This window comes from Canis lupus, chromosome 8 (assembly GCF_048164855.1).
Source record: "Canis lupus baileyi chromosome 8, mCanLup2.hap1, whole genome shotgun sequence".
Classification (NCBI taxonomy): Eukaryota; Metazoa; Chordata; class Mammalia; order Carnivora; family Canidae; genus Canis; species Canis lupus.
Genome location: NC_132845.1, coordinates 62,190,088 through 62,209,512, shown reverse-complemented (window position 1 = coordinate 62,209,512; position 19,425 = coordinate 62,190,088). Strand labels below are relative to the sequence as shown.

General features: G+C 60.2%; 1 protein-coding gene across 2 annotated transcripts in view; it reads left to right on the top strand.

Annotated features, from left to right (window-relative positions):
* The first annotated feature begins 2,255 nt into the window (after positions 1-2,255).
* Positions 2,256-19,425, top strand: part of INTS1 (integrator complex subunit 1) — a 29,897-nt gene continuing 12,727 nt past the window's right edge. The window contains exons 1-25 of one of the 2 annotated variants that reach the window (XM_072836708.1): positions 2,256-2,564; positions 2,860-3,150; positions 4,114-4,310; positions 4,454-4,591; positions 4,950-5,109; positions 5,258-5,364; positions 5,476-5,667; positions 5,778-5,923; positions 6,017-6,158; positions 7,008-7,184; positions 7,698-7,806; positions 8,414-8,534; positions 8,903-8,980; positions 9,562-9,719; positions 10,295-10,391; positions 13,200-13,291; positions 13,475-13,535; positions 14,905-15,102; positions 15,366-15,495; positions 15,826-16,005; positions 16,146-16,295; positions 16,664-16,843; positions 16,927-17,031; positions 17,998-18,165; positions 18,248-18,359. In XM_072836708.1, coding sequence (XP_072692809.1) covers positions 2,507-2,564; positions 2,860-3,150; positions 4,114-4,310; positions 4,454-4,591; positions 4,950-5,109; positions 5,258-5,364; positions 5,476-5,667; positions 5,778-5,923; positions 6,017-6,158; positions 7,008-7,184; positions 7,698-7,806; positions 8,414-8,534; positions 8,903-8,980; positions 9,562-9,719; positions 10,295-10,391; positions 13,200-13,291; positions 13,475-13,535; positions 14,905-15,102; positions 15,366-15,495; positions 15,826-16,005; positions 16,146-16,295; positions 16,664-16,843; positions 16,927-17,031; positions 17,998-18,165; positions 18,248-18,359 — 3,547 coding nt within the window. In that variant the 5' untranslated portion in view covers positions 2,256-2,506. The remainder of the gene's footprint in view (positions 2,565-2,859; positions 3,151-4,113; positions 4,311-4,453; positions 4,592-4,949; positions 5,110-5,257; positions 5,365-5,475; positions 5,668-5,777; positions 5,924-6,016; positions 6,159-7,007; positions 7,185-7,697; positions 7,807-8,413; positions 8,535-8,902; positions 8,981-9,561; positions 9,720-10,294; positions 10,392-13,199; positions 13,292-13,474; positions 13,536-14,904; positions 15,103-15,365; positions 15,496-15,825; positions 16,006-16,145; positions 16,296-16,663; positions 16,844-16,926; positions 17,032-17,997; positions 18,166-18,247; positions 18,360-19,425) is intronic. The other variant, XM_072836709.1, reaches the window with a different exon arrangement.

The following is a 19,425-nucleotide window of genomic DNA, read 5'->3' as shown; positions in this document are numbered from 1 at the left end:
GAATATTCAAGTGCTCTGCACCTAGAAGCGACACCAAATTCCAGACACATTTACCTCAAAGATGATCCTGTATCCCTGAGCAGTGCCCCTCCCTGGCCACCCCTCCCCCCACCTGCCCCCATCCGGCCTGACCATCTGCCTTCCTTCTCCGTGGTTTTGCCTGTTCTGGACACTTCGTACCAGTGGTCTGAATGTGTGGTCTTTTGGGTCTGGCTTCTCCCAGCATGTTTTCGGGGTTCATCTGTGGCATGGATCCATGCTTCCCTCCTTTTCATGGCTGAATAATCCTCCATGGTGTGGACAGACCACACTTTGTGTCTCTGTTCATCCACTGATGGACATTCATCTCCACCTCTTGGCTTTTGTGAATCGTGCTGCCGTGAACGTGGGCATGCAGATATCTGAGCAAGGTCGGTCTCTCAGTTCTCTGGGTCCGTGCTGAGGAGTGTTTCCACGGGACCAGCAGCCCATTTCCCGCCAGCTCCATGTCCTTGCCAGCACTCGTAGTGTCTGTCCTCACCCGAGTGATGGGGTGCAGCAGTCACCCTTCCCCTCTGAGCCCCTACTGGGTGCCCATCCAGAGGACTGGGATGTGAGCCCACCTGCCCTGTGAGCTCATGCCAGGGGTGCCTGGCCTGGGGGTCCTGGCGTTCCCACAGGGGTGGGGGCTGAGGATGGTAGGGTGACAAGGGGGGGACAAGAAGCACAGTGGGAGAGGGGCTGCAGGCAGGTGTGACTGGACCACCATGAGGCCTCCTGCCTGCTGGAATGAGGGCCCTGGTCCCCCTCTCCCAGCCCATGAAAGCAGATGAGCTCCTGCTGTTGGCAGAAGGAGGGCTTTGAACGGGGTCTCGGCTCTGGCTGTGACACCATGGTGCCAGATGTGGCCCGCAGCACAGACGTTTCCTTCTCATGGTTCTGGAGGCTGCCCGCAGCCTTGGTGTCTGGTGAGGGCCAGTTTCCAGGCTCACAGACGCACCTTGCTGCAGGTTGTCCCGTGGGGGTGGGGGGCAAGCAGCGTGAGAAGACTCTCCCATCTCTTCTCATAAGGGCACTGATCCCATCACCAGGGCTCTGGCCCGGGACCCTACTTCCTCCCCCACTGAGGGCAGGGACCTCCCTGCTGTGTCCACTGGTCCTACCACTGACAGAGGGACCACAGGCAGGGCCAGTGAGGCCCCTGTCCCCTTCCTTAGAACGTTCAGGAAAGCGCCTGCAATAGTTAGTCCTGCTGCGTCCCTTTGGGACACACACTGGGACCCACAGCTATTCCAACAGGACGCTGGGCCCCGTATCTGCTCTCTGGTCACCGCCAGTCCACGGACACAGCTGGCCATGCAGCCATGCCACGAGTGCCTTTCGCGGGTCTTCCCTGGCCCCCACACCCTGCTTCTCCTCTGAAGCTCAGCCCTGCCATGCCCGCGGGCAAGGCGGAGTCGGGTCCCTATCCGCTGACCGCTGCCTCCCTGAAGCTCGCCATCTGGCAGGGGCCTCGAGCTCAGTGTTCGCGTGCATGGCCTGTCCCTTCCTGCCGGCCGACTGCTCCATGAAGGAAGGCACCCGGCTGGCTGGTGCGGGGCTGCAGGCAGAAACCCAGGCAGTTGCTCTGGGCCTTGTTCCTGGTGCGGGGTGGGATCCCCAGGACGCCCGGATCCCCAGCCAGAAACCCCAGGACGCCCGGAAACCCCAGAGAGGAGGAGGGTGTGGGGTTCCCTGTCGCCACGGAGCCCTCACTCTTCCGCCAAAGGGACTGAGACAGGTTGCACAGCCCCACTGTGCAGTCGAGCAAACTGAGTCTGGGCTGATTGATGCCCCCCAGCCGGTTGTGATGAGGGCCCTGCCCACCCCCAGCCCTCCCTAGCTCCCTCCTCCTGCTCCACCGCAGGAACCCCAGAACCTGCCCTTCGACAGCTCAATGGGACAGCAGGACCCTGAAGACGCAGCACATCTGGACCAGAATCCTCGTGCCCCCTCTTCCCCTATCGCGTGTCCTCGGGCGCGTCACTAAGTGACGACACCTCCCCTGCCGAGAGCAGGTGCAAGACGGATCCGGGCAGCGGCGCCCCGCCGGCCTCCCGCCGCCAGAGGGCGCTGCAGGCACCGTTCAGACGTCGCGGACCCTCTTGCCTCGCTACCCCGGCCGCGCTGTTTTGCTTCCTGTTGTTCCGGAAGTTGGGGTGCCGAGGGTGGTGGAGGCGACTTCCGGTTCCGGGACGGCCGTGGCCGCGGCTCGGCACTGGGGGTGTAGGACTGTGGTGCGCGGGCCGCGGCTGGCGGCGACAGCGACCCCTGCCCGGCCGATCGGAGGCGGGGTTCGCGCGGCCCCCTCGAGTGGCTCGGCGGGGCAGGGCGGCGCGGCCCCTTCCGCCGCAGGTCCCGGGCCGCAGCGCTGACGGCCCCGGGACGAATGAATGAATGAGCCGGCGGGGGGACGGCGGACCCGGCGCCGGCCTTCCCCTCGGTGACAGCGCGGCGGCGGCGGCGGCGGCGCGGGACGGGGGACAGGATGAACCGGGCCAAGCCCGCGACCGTGCGCAGGCCCAGCGCGGCGGCCAAGCCGTCAGGTGTGCGGCCTGGGCACCCGGGGCGGGCGGCCTCCGGGTCACGGCACGCCCGAGGCCGGCGGGCTGGACTCCCTGTGCCTCGGGTCCTTCCTCTGCAACGTGAGCTGTGGAGGAGTGGGTGGACCCGCAGCTACAAGGTGGGGAGGCCGGCCTGCAGCGAGCCGGCAGGAGACCCAGCTGTGCCCTGATGACCCTTGTCTGGCCCCCTCCAGACAGCGGGGGCTGGGGGTGCAGCCCGGCCCCACCACCCCCGCCATGGTGTAAGGTGCAGTTTCTCCACCTCCCCTCTCTGCAGGGCACCCTCCACCGGGAGACTTCATTGCTCTGGGCTCCAAGGGTCAGGCCAATGAATCCAAAACGGCGTCCACCCTGCTGAAGCCTGCCCCTTCCGGCCTGCCTTCCGAGCGCAAGCGGGACGCTGCAGCCGCCTTGGCGGGTGCCTCGGCCCTGACCGGCCTCACCAAGCGCCCCAAGCTCTCCTCCACGCCCCCGCTGAGTGCCCTGGGGCGCCTGGCTGAGGCTGCTGTGGCAGAAAAGCGTGCTATCTCTCCGTCCATTAAAGAGCCATCTGTGGTCCCAATTGAAGGTAGAGTCAGTCCCTGGGCTTAGGTGGTGGAGATCGTGTTCCCACACAGCTGTGTGGTCTCCCCAGGGGTCAGTGAAGGCTGCCTCCAGGCCTAGCACCAGAGCTGAGCTGAGCTGGCCGTGGGTTCCCTGGAGAAGGGTTGAGCAGAGTCCATCTGGGAGTTTGTTCTGCAAAGACGCAGGCGTCTATCCTGAGTGTGCTTCCAAATCCCATCACAGACAGGGAAGCATTAATGAGACCCAAGGCAGTGTGGCACAGACGGTGGGGCCCGAACGTGCTATGGGAGCGGGTGCTGACAGGGGCAGTGAGTGCAGCGAGCCTCTGCAGCCTGGTCTTCCCGCAAAGCACAGGCATCCTGTCCTACGGCTGGGAGGTGGTTGGATGGTGTCTGTCCTTGCTCTTCCTGCCCCCACGTCGTGGGGGAGCTCCTGCAGTGCCGCCAGGAACTGCTTCTTTCGTTTGCCACCTGGTTCATCTCGGGTGTTTGCTGAGCACCTCCTATGTGACGGGCTCTGTTTTCCATACTGGGGATGGGCAGAAACTGAGACCAGAGCCTGTTCATGTGGGCTCTGTGTTTTAGTGCTATCCTCTCTACGCTTCAGTAACCCCTGCAAGGCTGGAGGGTACTGTTCCTGCTATGGCCATCAGCTGGGTCGGGCCTGTGAGGTGGGCACTACCTGCCCTGCTCCCTCCCCAGCTGTGGCTGTTGTCCTCCTTGGAGGCGGGCAACCATGGCATAGCCCTGACACCCTCACTCACTAGGTCTCTGCTGGTTTGCCCTGTTGCCCCCTGACAATCGGGGGTGGCCTGAAGGCGGGTTCTGCTTGGGGCTGCACCCTAATAATCGGGGAGGGTCCTGAAGGCAGGTTGCTTGGGGCTGCCCCCTGACGATTGGGGTGGGGCCCCTGAAGACATGTTCTGCTTCGGGTCACCCCACAACGATGCCCTTCCTGCATCTGCCAGTGCCACCCTCCGTGCTGCTGGATGAGATCGAGGCTGCTGAGCTGGAGGGCAATGACGGCCGGATCGAGGGCGTGCTGTGTGGGGCGGTGAAGCAGCTGAAGGCCACCCGTGCCAAGCCCGATGGCGCGCTGTACCTGAGCCTCATGTATCTGGCCAAGATCAAGCCCAACATCTTTGCCACAGAGGGTGTCATTGAGGTGAGGGCTGGCTGGGTGGAGTGAGACAGGCTCTCGCTCTCTCCTCACGCCCTCCCACCCTCTCCTTCCCTCCCCTGGAAGCACGCTGGCTCTGCCCTTTGTGCAGGGCACTGCTCCCCCTGATGATGTGCCCTCTTTTGCAGGCTCTGTGCAGCCTCCTGCGGCGGGATGCCTCCATCAACTTCAAGGCCAAGGGGAACAGTCTGGTATCTGTGTTGGCCTGTAATCTACTCATGGCTGCGTATGAGGAGGATGAGAACTGGCCTGAGATCTTTGTCAAGGTGGGTCTGCCTCTCCTGAGAGGCTCCCCTGGGGCCTCTGCACTGCCTGGGGTGATGGGGGCAGAGCGCTGGACCCTCGGGAGGAAGAAGAAGTCTGCCTGAGTGTGCCATCCAGAGGCTGTGTATCTGGAGATCATGTTCTCACACACCTCTGTGGTCTCCCGGGGGTCAGTGACAGCCTGGTACGTCTGTCTCTTGCCTTGGTCGCCGGGGAGGTCGGCCTGGGAGCCGCCTCCCTACTCCCTGCTGCCCCAGGCAGCTGAAGACACTTGGGGAAGCATCTGTCTTGGGAGCAGAAGGGGTGGGCAGAAGCGAACTGCCCAGCAGGGGCCTGGAGTATGGATTTTATCACGTGCAGGTGTACATCGAAGACTCCTTGGGGGAGCGGATCTGGGTGGACAGCCCGCACTGCAAGACCTTTGTGGACAACATCCAGACAGCATTTAACACCAAGATGCCTCCCAAGAGCATGCTTCTGCAGGGGGAGGTGGGGCGCAGCGGCGGGGATCTCAGTGCTGGTAAGGGACGCTAGCTGGCTGGGCTGGGGAGAGGACAGAATGTCCCTGAGGGAAGGGCTGGGGTCGTCTCCCTCCACAGAGCCCGCTGTTGGGGGTGGGTACTCGTGGAACAGTCGGGGGGTATGTCCACGAGTGGCTTGGTCTACAGGGAGCAGCCCTCATCCTTCCCTCACGGAGGAGGAGGACAGCCAGACGGAGCTCCTGATCGCTGAGGAGAAGCTCAGCCCTGAGCAGGAGGGCCAGCTCATGCCCAGGTAGGCACGCCATGTGCCCCCCCACTCCCCTGCAGGGCCCTGTGTGTGGCTGGAGGCTGACAGGGTGGGCCCATGGGGAGAGCCAGCCCTCCGTCTTTCCTCCCCCCTCTGGCCTAGGTACGACGATCTCACAGAAAGTGTGGAGGAGTACGTCCTTGACATGCTCCGTGACCAGCTTAACCGGCGCCAGCCCATCGACAATGTCTCACGGAACCTCCTGCGGCTCCTCACCTCCACCTGTGGGTATAAGGAGGTGCGGCTGATGGCAGTCCAGAGACTGGAGATGTGGCTGCAGAACCCCAAGGTGAGGGCGGGGAGGTGCCATGAGTCCATGTACACAAGGGCCTCCTCCCAGATTCTGCAGGGGCCGGGCTGTGTGCAAACATGACGAGGTACCGCCCGGCCCCCCTGCAGCTGACCAGGCCAGCCCAGGACTTGCTGATGTCCGTGTGCATGAATTGCAACACGCATGGTGTTGAGGACATGGACGTTATCTCCCACCTGATCAAAATCCGCCTCAAGCCGAAGGTTCTTCTCAACCACTACATGCTGTGTGTCAGGTGCGGTGGAGTAGGAGCAGGTGGGCAGGCAGGCAGGTGGCAGGATGGCAGCCACAGTCCGTGCCAGCATCCCTTGGCTTGTCTTGTATCCAGGGAGCTGCTGAGTGCGCACAAGGACAACCTGGGCACCACCATCAAGTTTGTGGTCTTCAACGAGCTCTCCAATGCCCGGAACCCCAACAACATGCAAATCCTCTACACGGTGCTACAGCATAGCTCTGAGCTGGCGCCGAAGGTAGGGTGCTGAGGTACCTGGCAGCCTTCTCCTGGGCTGGAGAGCAACCCCTGGTGTGTGGGACTGGCCTCAAGCCTAGGGGCCCCATGTCAGACGTGGGGGCTCCAGGCCGGAGAGGAGCCATGGCATCACCTGCACTCCCAGGTGTTTGGACACAGCAGGTAGTGTGGTGCTGAGCCACATGGGAGAAAGCTCTGGGAGGGGGCAGACAGCGAGCTCACATGGTGGCTTCTGAGTTCAGGTCAGGTCCAGAGCGGGTGCAGCCCTGCCACCTGTCTCTTTAGAACTAGGCTTCTTCAGGAGGCAGCACTTAGCCCCCAGAAAGGCTCCTGTTTCCAAGCCAAGGCCTGTCCTGCTGTCCTGAGACCTGGTCTTTCCCAAATGAGGCAAGTGTGTCTGGTGCTGGCCTTTGGGTCCTGGCCGTAGAGTCCCTGGAATTCCAGGCAACTCTTGAACAGAGAGCCAAGAGCAGTGCTGGTGTCATTACCAAAATGGCTCAGCTGTGTGCAGGACACCAGGTGTGCGTGGCACCATGTCTCGCCTCTGCTCCTCCATCACCCAATAGTCCATCCCTGCAGCCGAGTACCTCAAATGTGGGTGCGTGTACACCCCTACCCCAGCCAGTGTCTTCATTAATCTGCTTCCTCGGTAATGAGGACAGCCCCCATGAGCCAGCTATCAAGAGAGTGAAAGTCGTGTCCCCGCTGTCACCTGCTGTGTGGGCCTGGCCAGCGTGGGGAAACAGGCAGGGACGTTTTCCCAGAAGGAAGCCTCCCACAGGGCAAAGTGATGGGAAAGGAGTTGGTGGGGGTGGGGAGTGACCTCCTGGCATGTCCTCTTTCCGCCCAGTTCCTGGCCATGGTGTTCCAGGACCTGCTGACCAACAAAGACGACTATCTGCGGGCCTCTCGGGCCCTGCTCCGGGAGATCATCAAACAGACCAAGCATGAGGTCAACTTCCAGGCCTTCTGCCTCGGGCTCATGCAGGAGCGCAAGGAGCCCCAGTACCTGGACATGGAGTTCAAGGTTACCCAGCCTACCTTCCTCTGGGCTCCTGCAGCCTCTCCTGCCATCTCTGGGTGGCACCCTGTGTGGCCAGTCCCAGAAGTGGGCCTGGGTTCCATTACGTGTGAGGACTCAGGAGGGCCTGGCTGCATGTGGGAGAGCTCCCAGGCAGGTGTGGATGTGGGGATGGAATTGGAGTCGGTAGGCCAGAGAGACCCAAAGGGTGACATGTGTGGGAAGACAGGGCTGGCCCCAGGGAGATTTTAGAGTTTGAAGTGCAGAGGGAGATGGGGGTGGGGGGGTGGACAAATTGTGGAGCGTCTCCAGGGCCACATAGGTGAGTTGTCAGAGGACCTCACTTTCTTCTGCGGTTTGAGCCTTGCTGCCAGCCTGCTTCTGGTCCCTACACCGTCTCGTGCTGGCTATCTCCATGCACCATGCTCCCTGGGTATCCTGTGCCGGCTGCTCATGGGCAGGGGCCCTCTGGGGTGCAGGCCCCCACAGCACGCAAACCTTGTCATGCTGTGCTTGCAGGAGCGCTTTGTGGTGCATATCACAGACGTACTGGCTGTGGCCATGATGCTGGGCATCACCGCCCAGGTGAAGGAGGCCGGCACCGCTTGGGACAAAGGCGAAAAGAAGAGTAAGGACCCAGGACAGACCCAACTGCACCCAGTGCCAGGGCAGAGATAGTGGGAGCGGCGGTGGGCTCTCCCTTGGCAGCCGGCCATCCCCAGGGCCCACCATCCCTGGACACTCAGGGAGCTTCTGGAAGTTGTTCTGTTCTCTAGGCCCGGGGCCTGCTGTCTGCCTGGGGCATCTGCTCACTGGAATTGTGTGCCTTCAGGGGGCATTTCAGGCTCACAGTCCTGCCTCAGAGGGCAGGAGGGCAGGGGTGGTTGGTGGCGGCCTCCCTTCATCGCAGAGCATGCTGGGAGTCTGGTATCGAGGCCTTTTGAAGGGATCACCTTAATTGAAGTCATGAAAAATTTGAAGAATGAAATCATTTGGAATTTAAGAATTTTGTTTATCTCAGATTTTCTCAAGCCACAGGAGGCTTACGCCACACTCTTGAGTGTTCCTTCTGCTGCTGTGTTGGTGTATCCATCTCTGTGTCCCTCCCATAACCCATAGGAGATGCAGAGATGAGATGGATGCTGAGTGCCCCCTGATGTCTTGGCTCCTGTCCCTGCACCCGACTCCAGGAGGCTGCTGCGCAGATGTGCTATAACCCTACATGTCCTTTTCAGACCTCGAGGTGCTGCGCTCCTTCCAGAACCAGATTGCGGCGATCCAGCGAGATGCCGTGTGGTGGCTGCACACCGTCGTCCCCTCCATCAGCAAGCTCGCTCCCAAGGACTATGTGCACTGGTATGGGCCTGGTTCACTCTGCTTCTGCAGCAGTCACTTCTCTGGACTCAGCCCACAGGAGCCTGCCACGCCAGATGTGGCCATCCACTGGCACCAGCTTTGTAGCCAGAGATGTCCCTCGCGCCAGTGATACAGGCTCATCTGTGGGGTCAGACCTCAGGCACAGCCTGCCTTTGTGAGGGCAGGGGTGGAGTCCTTTCTGACAGCCTTACTGGGGGACTGCAGGATGCTCTGGAAGACACTACGGGAGCCCCTGCCTGGAGCGTGCAGCTTCCGCACCTGTGGGGATATGTGTATTTCTGGGAGCTAATGGGGTGGGGAGGGGCCCCTGGGTGCCTGCATCCCGACAGCCTCTCTGTCCTGCACAGCCTGCACAAAGTCCTCTTCACGGAGCAGCCAGAGACCTACTACAAGTGGGACAACTGGCCACCCGAGAGCGACCGCAAGTGAGCATGCCTGCCATGTGCGCAGGGGGGTGGGGGATCCGTTCCTGTGAGCACCATGGACACCAGCCTCCTTCAAGCTCCCCGCCCCCAATCTGTTCTTCCTGGTCACCATCCCTGTCCCACCACCATCCTGGTGTGCTATACCTGCTGTGTCTGCAGTGCTGTCCACTCCCAGGCTTTTAGCCACCTGTGTCCATGGGACCCACAAACTCCGTTCCTCTGTGCCTCCCATGCATTCTGGAGTGGCTCCCAGCTGTCTTCACTTTGGGTCCCTGCTTCCCAGTCCCGCTTGCTTACCTGCTACCCTCCTGTACTCTCTGCCCCTCCTCGCATTGCAGTTTGGCAGGTTGTGGGTGGTGGCCGGTGTGTCTGTGCCCCTAGGTGTCAGGCCCCTTCTCCCATTCTTCCCTGGCAGGGCCGGGTCTTATCCACAGAGGCCTTGGGTGAGTGAGCATGAGAGGGAGTGGCCGTCATCCTCCCTGTGGAGTCGAGACTCGGAGCTGGGGCTTCTGCATGTGGGGCACCCTCTGGGCTTGGGGTTGGTACCCGTGGAGCCCAGCCTCCACCTGCTCTTCCTGCAGCTTCTTCCTCCGCCTCTGCTCAGAGGTTCCCATCCTGGAAGACACACTGATGCGCATCCTGGTTATCGGGCTGTCCCGCGAGCTCCCGCTTGGCCCCGCGGACGCCATGGAGCTTGCTGACCATCTGGTAAAACGAGCTGCGGCTGTGCAGGCAGATGGTGAGGGACCCTCCAGACTTTGTCTGGGTACCTCCTGCGTGGCCCCTCGGCCTCCCACGGCTGGGCTCTGCTGCCCTCACCCCTGCAGAAGCCCTCTGGGCACCCACATGCATGCTCTCGGGCTGCTCAGGTGGGCCTGCCTCCAGGCATCCAGCCAGGTATCTGCTCCATCTCATAGCCCCATGCTCACTGGTCTCTGGAATTGGGGGTGGGGCAGCAGACTTGTGTGTCCAGCAGTGATTCAGGGCCTGTTTCTGGAGCTCACTCTGGGACTTGCGCATATTCTCTGCGTGATGAACTACGGCAGGTGCTGTGTCTGCCCCTCTGAAGGGCCACCATGGCCATCCTAAGGACAGCACTCCTGTTTGCGAGGCTGATGCACCTCTGGCTGCCTCTGGGCCAGCAGCTGAGCCCTCAATGTGGCGCCCATGCCAGGCCCCCACCTGCCCCTCGGCGTCTGGAGGCCAAGGCCCCATCTGCCTGCTGGCCTCCCACGGCCCAAGCCCTGTGCTTCAGGGCTCCCCTGGAGCATGTGAACTACATTCTGGAACCTACCTGTGGCTCTTGGGTTTCAGATGTGGAAGTGCTGAAGGTGGAGAGGATTCAGCTGATTGACGCGGTCCTGAACTTGTGCACCTACCACCACCCCGAGAACATCCAGTTGCCCCCCGGGTAAGGTGCTGCTTGCCCACCTGAGGCGCCTATGTGCTGCTCCCCTGACCCCTCCACATGGTGCATGGCCTCAGGCCTGCTGTCCTGCCTGCAGCTGCATTTCAGAAACTCGCGCCCCTGCTCTCTCCCTTTGGTGTCCATACTTCACCAGTTCTTCTTTTCCTGTTTACTGACACGCGTGCTTTCCTTGGTAGACAGCCCAGGGTCTGTGCTGAGTTTTGTCCACTTTGTGTCATCCACATACACTTCACCCACTGAAAGTCACTGATGCACTAGTTACATGCACAGAGTGGGGCCACCACTGCCATAGTCCTGTTTTAGAGCATGTCTCTCCCCCTTAAGAAACCTGCACCCAGGAGCCAACACTACCCCCTCCCCGCCACACACACACCCTCAGCAGCCCCTAACCTGCTCTCATCCTGTTGGACACTTCACAGTGATGGGGCACATGACACGTGGCCTGTGGCTGGCCTCCCTTGCTGAGCAGCACATTGTCAGAGTTCAGCTGTGGTATGACACTTACTTGCACTTCTTCCCTTCTCCTGGCCATGTAGCATTGTTCCATGTGGACTCCACACTTTGTTTAAGCTCCTGGCACCCTGTGAACTCTGCTGAGAACGTTGCTACCTGCATCACTGCAGACCTGTGTTTCCGGTTCTCCTGGGGGACTCGCTGGGTCACATGGTTAACTGAGTTGCTGCTGGCTTCTCCATGGCGGTGCCCAGGGGATCCAGTCCTGCCACACCCGTGCCCATCTCTCCTTGTTCACCGCTCACCATCCTAGTGGATGTGCAGAGGTGTCACGCTGTGGCTTTCATGGGCTTCTCTGAGCACCGATGGTGCCTTTTGGCCACGTGTCCATCTTATCTGGAGAGATGTCTGGGTTCTTTGCCTGTTTTTAAATGGGTTTGTTTGGATTTTTGTTGTTGGACTTTGGGAGTTCTTTATATATTCTGAGTCTAGACCCTGAACAGGTCTATGATTTGCAGGTAATTATTTCCTATCTTGCGGGTTGTATTTCCACATTCTTGATAGTGTCCTTTGAGCTTTTGAGAGACAAGCAGTTTAATTCTGGGAAAGTCTAGCTCATCTAGTTTTTTGGGGTTCTTGTTTTACGTCATTTTCTTTCTTTCTTTCTTTCTTTCTTTCTTTCTTTCTTTCTTTCTTTTTTTTTTTAAGACCATTTATTAGACACAGCCAAAGAGCATAAGCAGGTGGAGAGGCAGAGGGAGAGGGGGAAGCAGACTCCTTGCTGAGCAAGGACCCTGAGATCACTACCAGAGATCAGGGCAGATGCTTCACCGACTGAGCGCTTCAGGCACCCCCTCTTGTGTCCTTTCTAAGGAGCTATTTCCTAGCCCAGGATCATGAAGATTTATTTTTCTGTTTCACGGTTTCAGCTCCCAGATTTAGGCCTTTGATCCCCCTAAGTTAGTTCTGTGCAGGGAGAGAGGCAGGGTCCAGGTCCATCTTGCTTTGGGTGGACATGCTGTTGGCCCAGTGCTGTGTGTTGACCGTGCGTGGTTTGTGTGGGGCCCTCAGCTCTGCTCTGCACAGGGAGGTGCCAACGATGTGGCCCTGTGTGCCTCTCTGATGCCGTGTGGGTGCAGTGTCCTCCCCGGGCTCCCAGAACTCTCTTGTGTGTTCTCCCAAGAACTTGAGTGTTTTAGGTCCCCTTTCATGTGAATGGCTGGTGGTCTTGTACTTGGCACCATGTTGAAAAGCCTGTCCCCTCTCCCTGGTTGGCAGTCGGGTGACGATGGTGTATGGGTTTTCCTCTGGGGCTCTCGGTTCTGTCCGTTGGGTCTCTGTGTCTGTCCCATGGCAGTAGCACTCTTCGAGCCCGTGGGTCGTGCAGAGTTCTGAAGTTGGGAAGTAGGAGTCCTCTGACTTTGTTCCTCAAGACTGTATGGGCTTTTTTGGTCCCTTGTTTACAGGTGGATTTTCCGGTCAATTTTCAGAGAAAAGCCCCATGGGATTTTGATGGGTTTTGCTGTGAACTTACAGACGAGTTTGGGGAGTGTGGCCGCGTTTATGATATTAAATCTCTGGTCTGCAAACATGGGACATCTCTGTTTGTTTAGATCCATAGCTTGTAGCGGGTCAGTCTTGTGCTGCTTCTCGTACATTTGTACGGAAGTGTCTCTGTCTCTCCGGTGCTATTTATTGTGCCCAGGATTCACTTCTTTGTTTCCTTTCTGGGTTCTTAGCGTGTGTTCTGCTTCCCGACCTGGTCTCTCACATGTGGCAGCCCATTTGCTCATCCCTCCAACTTGGCTTCTCAACTCTTTCTTCTCTCACAGTGGTTTTCTGTTCTAGCATCTAGAACTTTCTGTTACCTGTAGGAACTACACACTAATCCTAAGTGTGTCATAAATGTGACATTTAAATCAGAGTGACGGTGTTAGGATTTGCACAGGTGGGTAGAGGATTGTTTCTGGCTCTCTCAGAAGAAGAAATAGACCCATAATGAGCACTTACTGAGGTTTTCCATCATGACCGCCCTCATTCCCACTTTGTAGACTGGACACCAGGGCTTAGTGACCTAAAGAACTTGGCCTAGGGGCTCAGCTGGAATGGGGACCTGGGCAGCAGAGCAGTGCCCACAGCCCCCTTCCTGGGCACACCGGTGTTGTCAGACGACCAGATTCGGGAGTTGCAGGTGTCTGCATTTCAATCTTTGAAATGACCCCCTCTCTGGTCAGTCACCAGCTGGTCTCTGAGCCATTCCACCCTGCTCAGGACTGAATTGCGTCACTGCCTCGCATGGCCGAGGCCAAGTCACACAAGACTATCCTTGCATTTCAGGTACCAGCCTCCGAACCTGGCCATCTCCACCCTCTACTGGAAGGCGTGGCCCCTCCTGCTAGTGGTCGCAGCATTCAACCCGGAGAACATTGGTGAGCTTCCTCTGGCCAGCTCACGGTTGTCTGAGCCGGGTGCTGCTCTTACCTCCTGTCGGGGCATCTTACTTGTTGGGACCCGGAATGGAGTCTGATGAGGGACTGGGTAGTGGGCTGAGACCCCAGGCAGGGCAGGAGTGCTGTGTTCTGGCCGCCACTTGCCATCTCCTTCTCCCCTAGGCTTGGCCGCCTGGGAGGAGTACCCCACGCTGAAGATGCTCATGGAAATGGTGATGACCAAGTAAGTCAGTGTGCGCACTGCTGGGGGCAGGGTGCCGAGAGCAGGCCCTAGTCTGGGGGATGCTGGAAGCAGAGCAGACCCAGAGCTCCCAACTCATTTCGAACTATCTCCTCTGCTGTGCAGCTGCTTGGGATTCCTTTTCTCAACTCGAAAGAGAAGACCCAGTCCAGTCCAGTCTGGGTCTGCTGAGCATTAGTACCCTCTCCTCCTCTGGTTGAGGATGCAGTGGGATTGAGATGAGGGTCTTGGTGGCTGAGGTGCTCCCGGACCAGAGTGGGAGCAGGTCAGTGAATGGCCGGTGGCACACGAGGAGCAAGGGGGTGTGGCTAGATGGAGGTACACGGAGACAAGACTCTGGGTGTGGACCAGGTGTAAATGTGAACACTGCCTAGGATCAGCACAGGGGACCGCTGTGGTACATGGTGGGTGTGGGGCTTAGGCACAGCCGTGATGCCTGCTGCCAGGGCTGGGTGACTGTGCCCCACTTGTAAGCCGGTCATCTGTTTCTAAAGAGTTGATTCAGTGGCACTGGTGCCCAGGTGGCTGGTGTGCTTGTGTTGTGCTGCCTGCCAGTCAGTGGAGTGAGATCTGGCTCCATCTGCCAGCATGCTTCTGAGAGGCATAGTGAGGGTGACCACGCAGAAGGCTGTGGTTGAGATGGAGCAGGGCCTGAGGCCGTGGCACATGCACACTCTTGCATGTGTGGATTTGGCATGTGGGAACCAGGGGCCTGTGAGGCTGTGGTGGGTGGGAACAGGACGTGTGTGAACACACACATGTGGGTGATGCTAGGGTCGATGGGGACCAGGTGTGTGTGGCCCAAAGTTGGAGCCGCAGCTGTTCCTATTGTATCTCTAAAGGGCTGTCCTGAGGCTGTTGCGGTGGGCAGACTTTGGGGGCCTAAAGACAGGTCTGACATGAGGGGCCATCGCAGGCAGTGGGTTTGATCTCAGAACACGTGGAGCTGGCTGCTTATGTCGCTCGAAGCCGCATGTGCCTCTGGTTGCAGCTGGCCTATGGATCCCTGTGGGCTGGGATGCCTGCCTGTTGGAAGGGGATTCTGGCCCCGGGAGTACCAGATGAGCGGGTGTCCAGGATCCTGACCCCCACTGGGCCCAATTCTGGAGGTGGCTGGTGCACCCGCCATCCCATGGAGGGAGAGCGGCTTGCCTAGCACAGGGGCTCCCTCCTAGATCCCAGATCTGGCAGCGTGGCTGATGGTCCCGCTGATGGTCAGCCTCTCCGATGTGCTTGGTAGCTGAGCCTGTGTGCAGGGCCTTCGTGGCAACCCTCCTTGACCCTGTGCGCTTTGTGGCAACAGCAAGCCTCAGACAGGCACGAAAGCATGTTCCTCCTGCTCACTCCCCAGCAACTACTCGTACCCTCCGTGCACCCTGACCGATGAGGAGACCCGGACGGAGATGATTAATCGGGAGCTGCAGACCTCCCAGCGGGAAAAGCAGGAGATCCTGGCGTTTGAGGGCCATCTGGCAGCGGCTTCCACCAAGCAGACCATCACTGAGAGCAGCAGCCTTCTCCTGTCGCAGCTCACCAGCTTGGACCCTCAGTACGTTGTGCTCACCCTCCGGGGGCCGGGCCGGAACTGGCAGTGGTGGGGCTGGTGGGGCAAGGCTGGAGGAGCAGCCCCAGGACCCTCTGCATGAGCTGAGTGCACTTAGCAGCTGGGAAGCAAAGGGACTGCCAGCCCTTCGTGAGGGGGCCAACTCAGATGGGACACAGGCGGTCCTCCTGCCCTCACCTGCTGCTGTTGCTTGGGGACACTGTGCACACACAGCTTCCTAATACACTCATGTCATCTGGGACCTTCAGAGGACCGCCTCGGAGGCCTCCCCCCCACATTCTGGACCAAGTGAAAAGTCTAAACCAGTCCCTGCGTCTCGGGCACCTGCTGTGCCGGAGCCGAAACCCAGACTTTCTCCTCAACATCATCCAGAGGCAGGCGAGTTCCCCGCAGCTCTGGTGGGTGTGGTGGGGTGGGGGGTGGGCTGGCAGAGGCATCAGCAGGAGGTGGGGAGGTGGGGCAGGGGGGACCCTGCAGAGACATCATCAGTCTCTCGCATTGAGACCGTATGTAACCAGAAGAGGGCACTCTGGGACACAGGGCCTCTCCTTGGCTCCTTGGCTGTAGACGACTGCCAGCATGCAAGTGTGGCCATGACCTGTTGCTGCGGGAGCTTGGGGAGCTTGGGGCAGCAGGCAGGTGGGTTGCGGCAGGGGACTCGGCAGATTCATGCTGGGAGGGGCTGAGTGTCTGCATCACCTGGCCCAGGCCTCCTCGCAGTCCATGCCCTGGCTGGCCGACCTGGTGCAGTCCAGCGAGGGTTCGCTGGACGTGCTGCCTGTGCAGTGCCTGTGTGAGTTCCTGCTGCACGACGCGGCGGACGATGCCACTTCTGGGGAGGAGGAGGAGGAGGGTGAGAGCAAAGAGCAGAAAGCCAAGAAGAGGCAGGTTGGTGCCCTCCCATCTCTCTGGGCTCCCCCCCCGCAGGGTAGTATGTCTCCCCTGCAGTACCTGCCCTCCTCCCCCTGGGGTGCTGCGTCCCTCCCACGGCCCCTAGGCCCACCCAGGGGCCTCCTTCGCCCCTGCAGAGGCAGCAGAAGCAGCGGCAGCTGCTGGGCCGCCTGCAGGACCTGCTGCTAGGCCCCAAGGCTGATGAGCAGACCACGTGTGAAGTGCTGGACTACTTTCTGCGGCGCCTCGGCTCCTCCCAGGTGGCCTCCAGGGTGCTGGCCATGAAGGTGAGGCCCCTTTGCACCCCCCACACCTCTGCCTCCCGGCCCGAGTTTCTGTCTTGTACCTTTTTCAAGCTTTTATTCTACCGGGTGCTGAAGTGGTGGCTGGGGTGATGTCTGGGAGAGCCAGACCCCTTCTCGCCTGCCCATTGTCCCTCCCCAGGTGCTGTGGGAAGGCCCCGAGAGGGACTCGGTGACCTTGTAAGCCATCTTGCCCTGTCTTGTGAGATGCTGGGCGACTTTCTAAGGAAGCTATCTCAAGCGGCTTCCTGGTTGTGTCAGTTCAAGCATCTGTGGCAGGACGCAGCATGCTTGTTGGCCAGGCAGCCCCCATCTTCCTGGGACTTTGAGAGAACATGCCCATCTGCCCACAGGGCCTATCCTTGGTGCTCTCGGAGGGCAGTCCGCGGGATGGGGAGGAGAAGGAGCCCCCGATGGAGGAGGACCCTGGGGACCCCGAGGCGCTACGGGGCTACCAGTGGCTGCTGCGCGACCTGCCCCGGCTGCCTCTGTTTGACAGCGTCAGGCCCACCACTGCCCTGGCACTGCAGCAGGTAGGGGTGCAGGGTGCTGCTGACGGCATGGGGGCAGGGGACGTGGACTTGTAGATGGAGCTCATGCGGCCCTTCGTCCCCAGGCCATTCACATGGAGACCGACCCGCAGACCATCAGTGCCTACTTGGTCTACCTGTCCCAGCATACACCCGTGGAGGAGCAGGGCCAGCACAGTGACTTGGCACTGGTGAGGGCATGGAGATGGTAACCTGCACCGGGACAGAGGTTGTGGGGGGTACAACAGAGCCATCCGGCCCTACTGCGGAGGGGGCAGCCCCAGGCTGAGCAGGAGCTGAGCAGGGCCAGCAGTGCAACCCTCTGCAAGTGCCGTGCTCGCTTCCTCGTGGCTTCTGCCCAGAGCAAGTATCGGGGGAGCCAGGGTCTGGGTGTGCTTGGGGCCAGTGTAGCCGCTGTGGTTAGCAAGGCCTGGCCGGCTCTGTCACGTTCTTTGCCCCCAGGGCGGTGGTACCTGGGCTGTGACAGGGGTTGGGGCACCCATGGGCACACTGGCTCAGGTAGGATGGGGTACCTGGCCAAGCCGGGTGTGTTCTGGCGGGTCTTACACAGTGAGGGGGGTGGCCTGTTTCCTCTTTCCCTGTTGTTCTGGTCGGCTCTCTTGTGACCTAGCTGTCCTGTCTGCCGACTCTGGCTCCGACCTCATGTGGGTCCTGTGGGTCCGGGGCTCTATGGGCTGAATGGATGTGGGTCCCTGGACATGGGGTCTTTTCCAAGTGTGTGCTTCTCACTGAGGGGCCAGGTGGGAACAGCAGCCCAGGCCTTGATGCCCTGGCCCGAGTTGGCTCCGATGGGCAGCATGAGACAGCTCCCGGCCTGTGTGCCAGGCATGACTGTGTCTGGCTGTTGGCTTTTGTCAATGGGTCTTGAGAAGCGTGTGCTCCTGTTGGTCACGGGCTGGGGTCAGCATTCCCTCCTCGCCGGCACATGCTCCCCTCTGCTAGCAGGGTGGGTTATGACAGCCGTTCCTGTCAGTGCACCTACCACATGCCGCTGGGTCTCGGTGACCCTGGCCATGGCTGCACAAGCTCCCATGATGCGGCCTTGAGGTGGGCCACTGCTGGCTGTCAGCTTCGTGGAGACAAGATGATGAGGCTGGCGGGGGAGGCCCTCTGATGGCCCTGCTTGCTGCCCACAGGATGTGGCCCGGCTGGTCGTGGAGCGGTCCACCATCATGTCTCACCTCTTCTCGAAGCGCTCCTGCAGTGCTGAGTCGGACGCCGTGCTCGTCGCCTTGCTCTCCATCTTCTCCCGTTATGTGAGGCGCATGCGCAAGAGCAAGGAAGGAGAGGAGGTGTACAGCTGGGTAAGGCTGGTGGGCGAGTGCTCCCCGGGTGGAGCCCCCAGCATCCTGCCACAGCCCAGCCACCCTCCTCTTCCTCCTGCAGTCAGAGTCCCAGGACCAGGTCTTCCTCCGCTGGACCAGTGGGGAGACGGCCACCATGCACATACTGGTGGTGCACGCCATGGTCATCCTCCTGACACTGGGGCCACCCCGAGGTGAGTGACCTGCTGGTGTGCCAGGGGCAGCTCCTGGGTCTGTGCCAACAGGCTTCTTCACGCTGTGAGCTCCAGCCCCGCCAGGTAGGGGTGCACAGCAGGTAGAATGCCTGCACTTGCTTGCAGCTTTGGGCAGGTCCCCGTAAGGAGGAGATGGGATCCTTTGTCTACCTGTCTTAGAGAGTTTGGCGGAAAGCACCCTGGATCCTCTGTGTGGCAGGAGAGCTCTCAGGGGCTGCAATGCTCCGCGGATTAACAAGTCTGTGATCTCTGGTGCCTCTTCGCCACCCCAGCCCGTGGTGTTGTGTCATTGGGAGGCCACTTTGCCATGTCTGCGTCTCCAGGTGCTCCTAGCCCATTGGTGAAACTCTTGGTTTCTGGAAGTGGAAGTATAGATACAGGGCTGCCTGTTGAGCTGTCACCGAGCCCCAGAGCTGTGAGCTCCAGCTCCTCTGCACAGGCCCTCCCCTCGCTGGCTGTGGACTATGCATATCCCTCTGGGTGGCTGAGCTCTCTTCAGCCTGGCAGCCTTCCCTCCACCCCTTCCTGGTCAGCTGCCGTGACCTGGTCTGCCATGTGCTTGTGTCTGGGAGGGGAAGGCAGGGCAGGGACAGGGCCTCTTACTGGGATTGGTGCTGTGTGGGCTCTGCTTGGAAGGTGGCCCCTCAGGACAGGAGTTCATGAGCCCTGTGCAATGAGTGGAGGCTGGCCTGATGTCAGCCTTGGGGAGTGGGGAGCAGAAGGGAGCTGGCTCAACTGAGCAGTGGGGTGGGAAAGTGCTGGCGGGGAATGCTAGACTGTCACAAAAAAATCCCTCAAGGTGGACTGGCCGGCTTTAGGACCTGCATGCTCTCAGCTGGAATGGGGGTGCAGAGATTGTGGGGTTAGATACGCAAGCCACACAGAGCCCCTGGCAGCAAAGGCAGGCCACCTCTTCTGGTCCTGTGAAGCCTCCATTCCCCCTTACATGGCAAGGAAATGCGGCTCTTCCAGCCTCAGCCTTCACTCCCTCGGGGGCGGGGGAGGAGGGAGCTCCCTAACCTCAGAGGTTATGACGGCCTTGTTA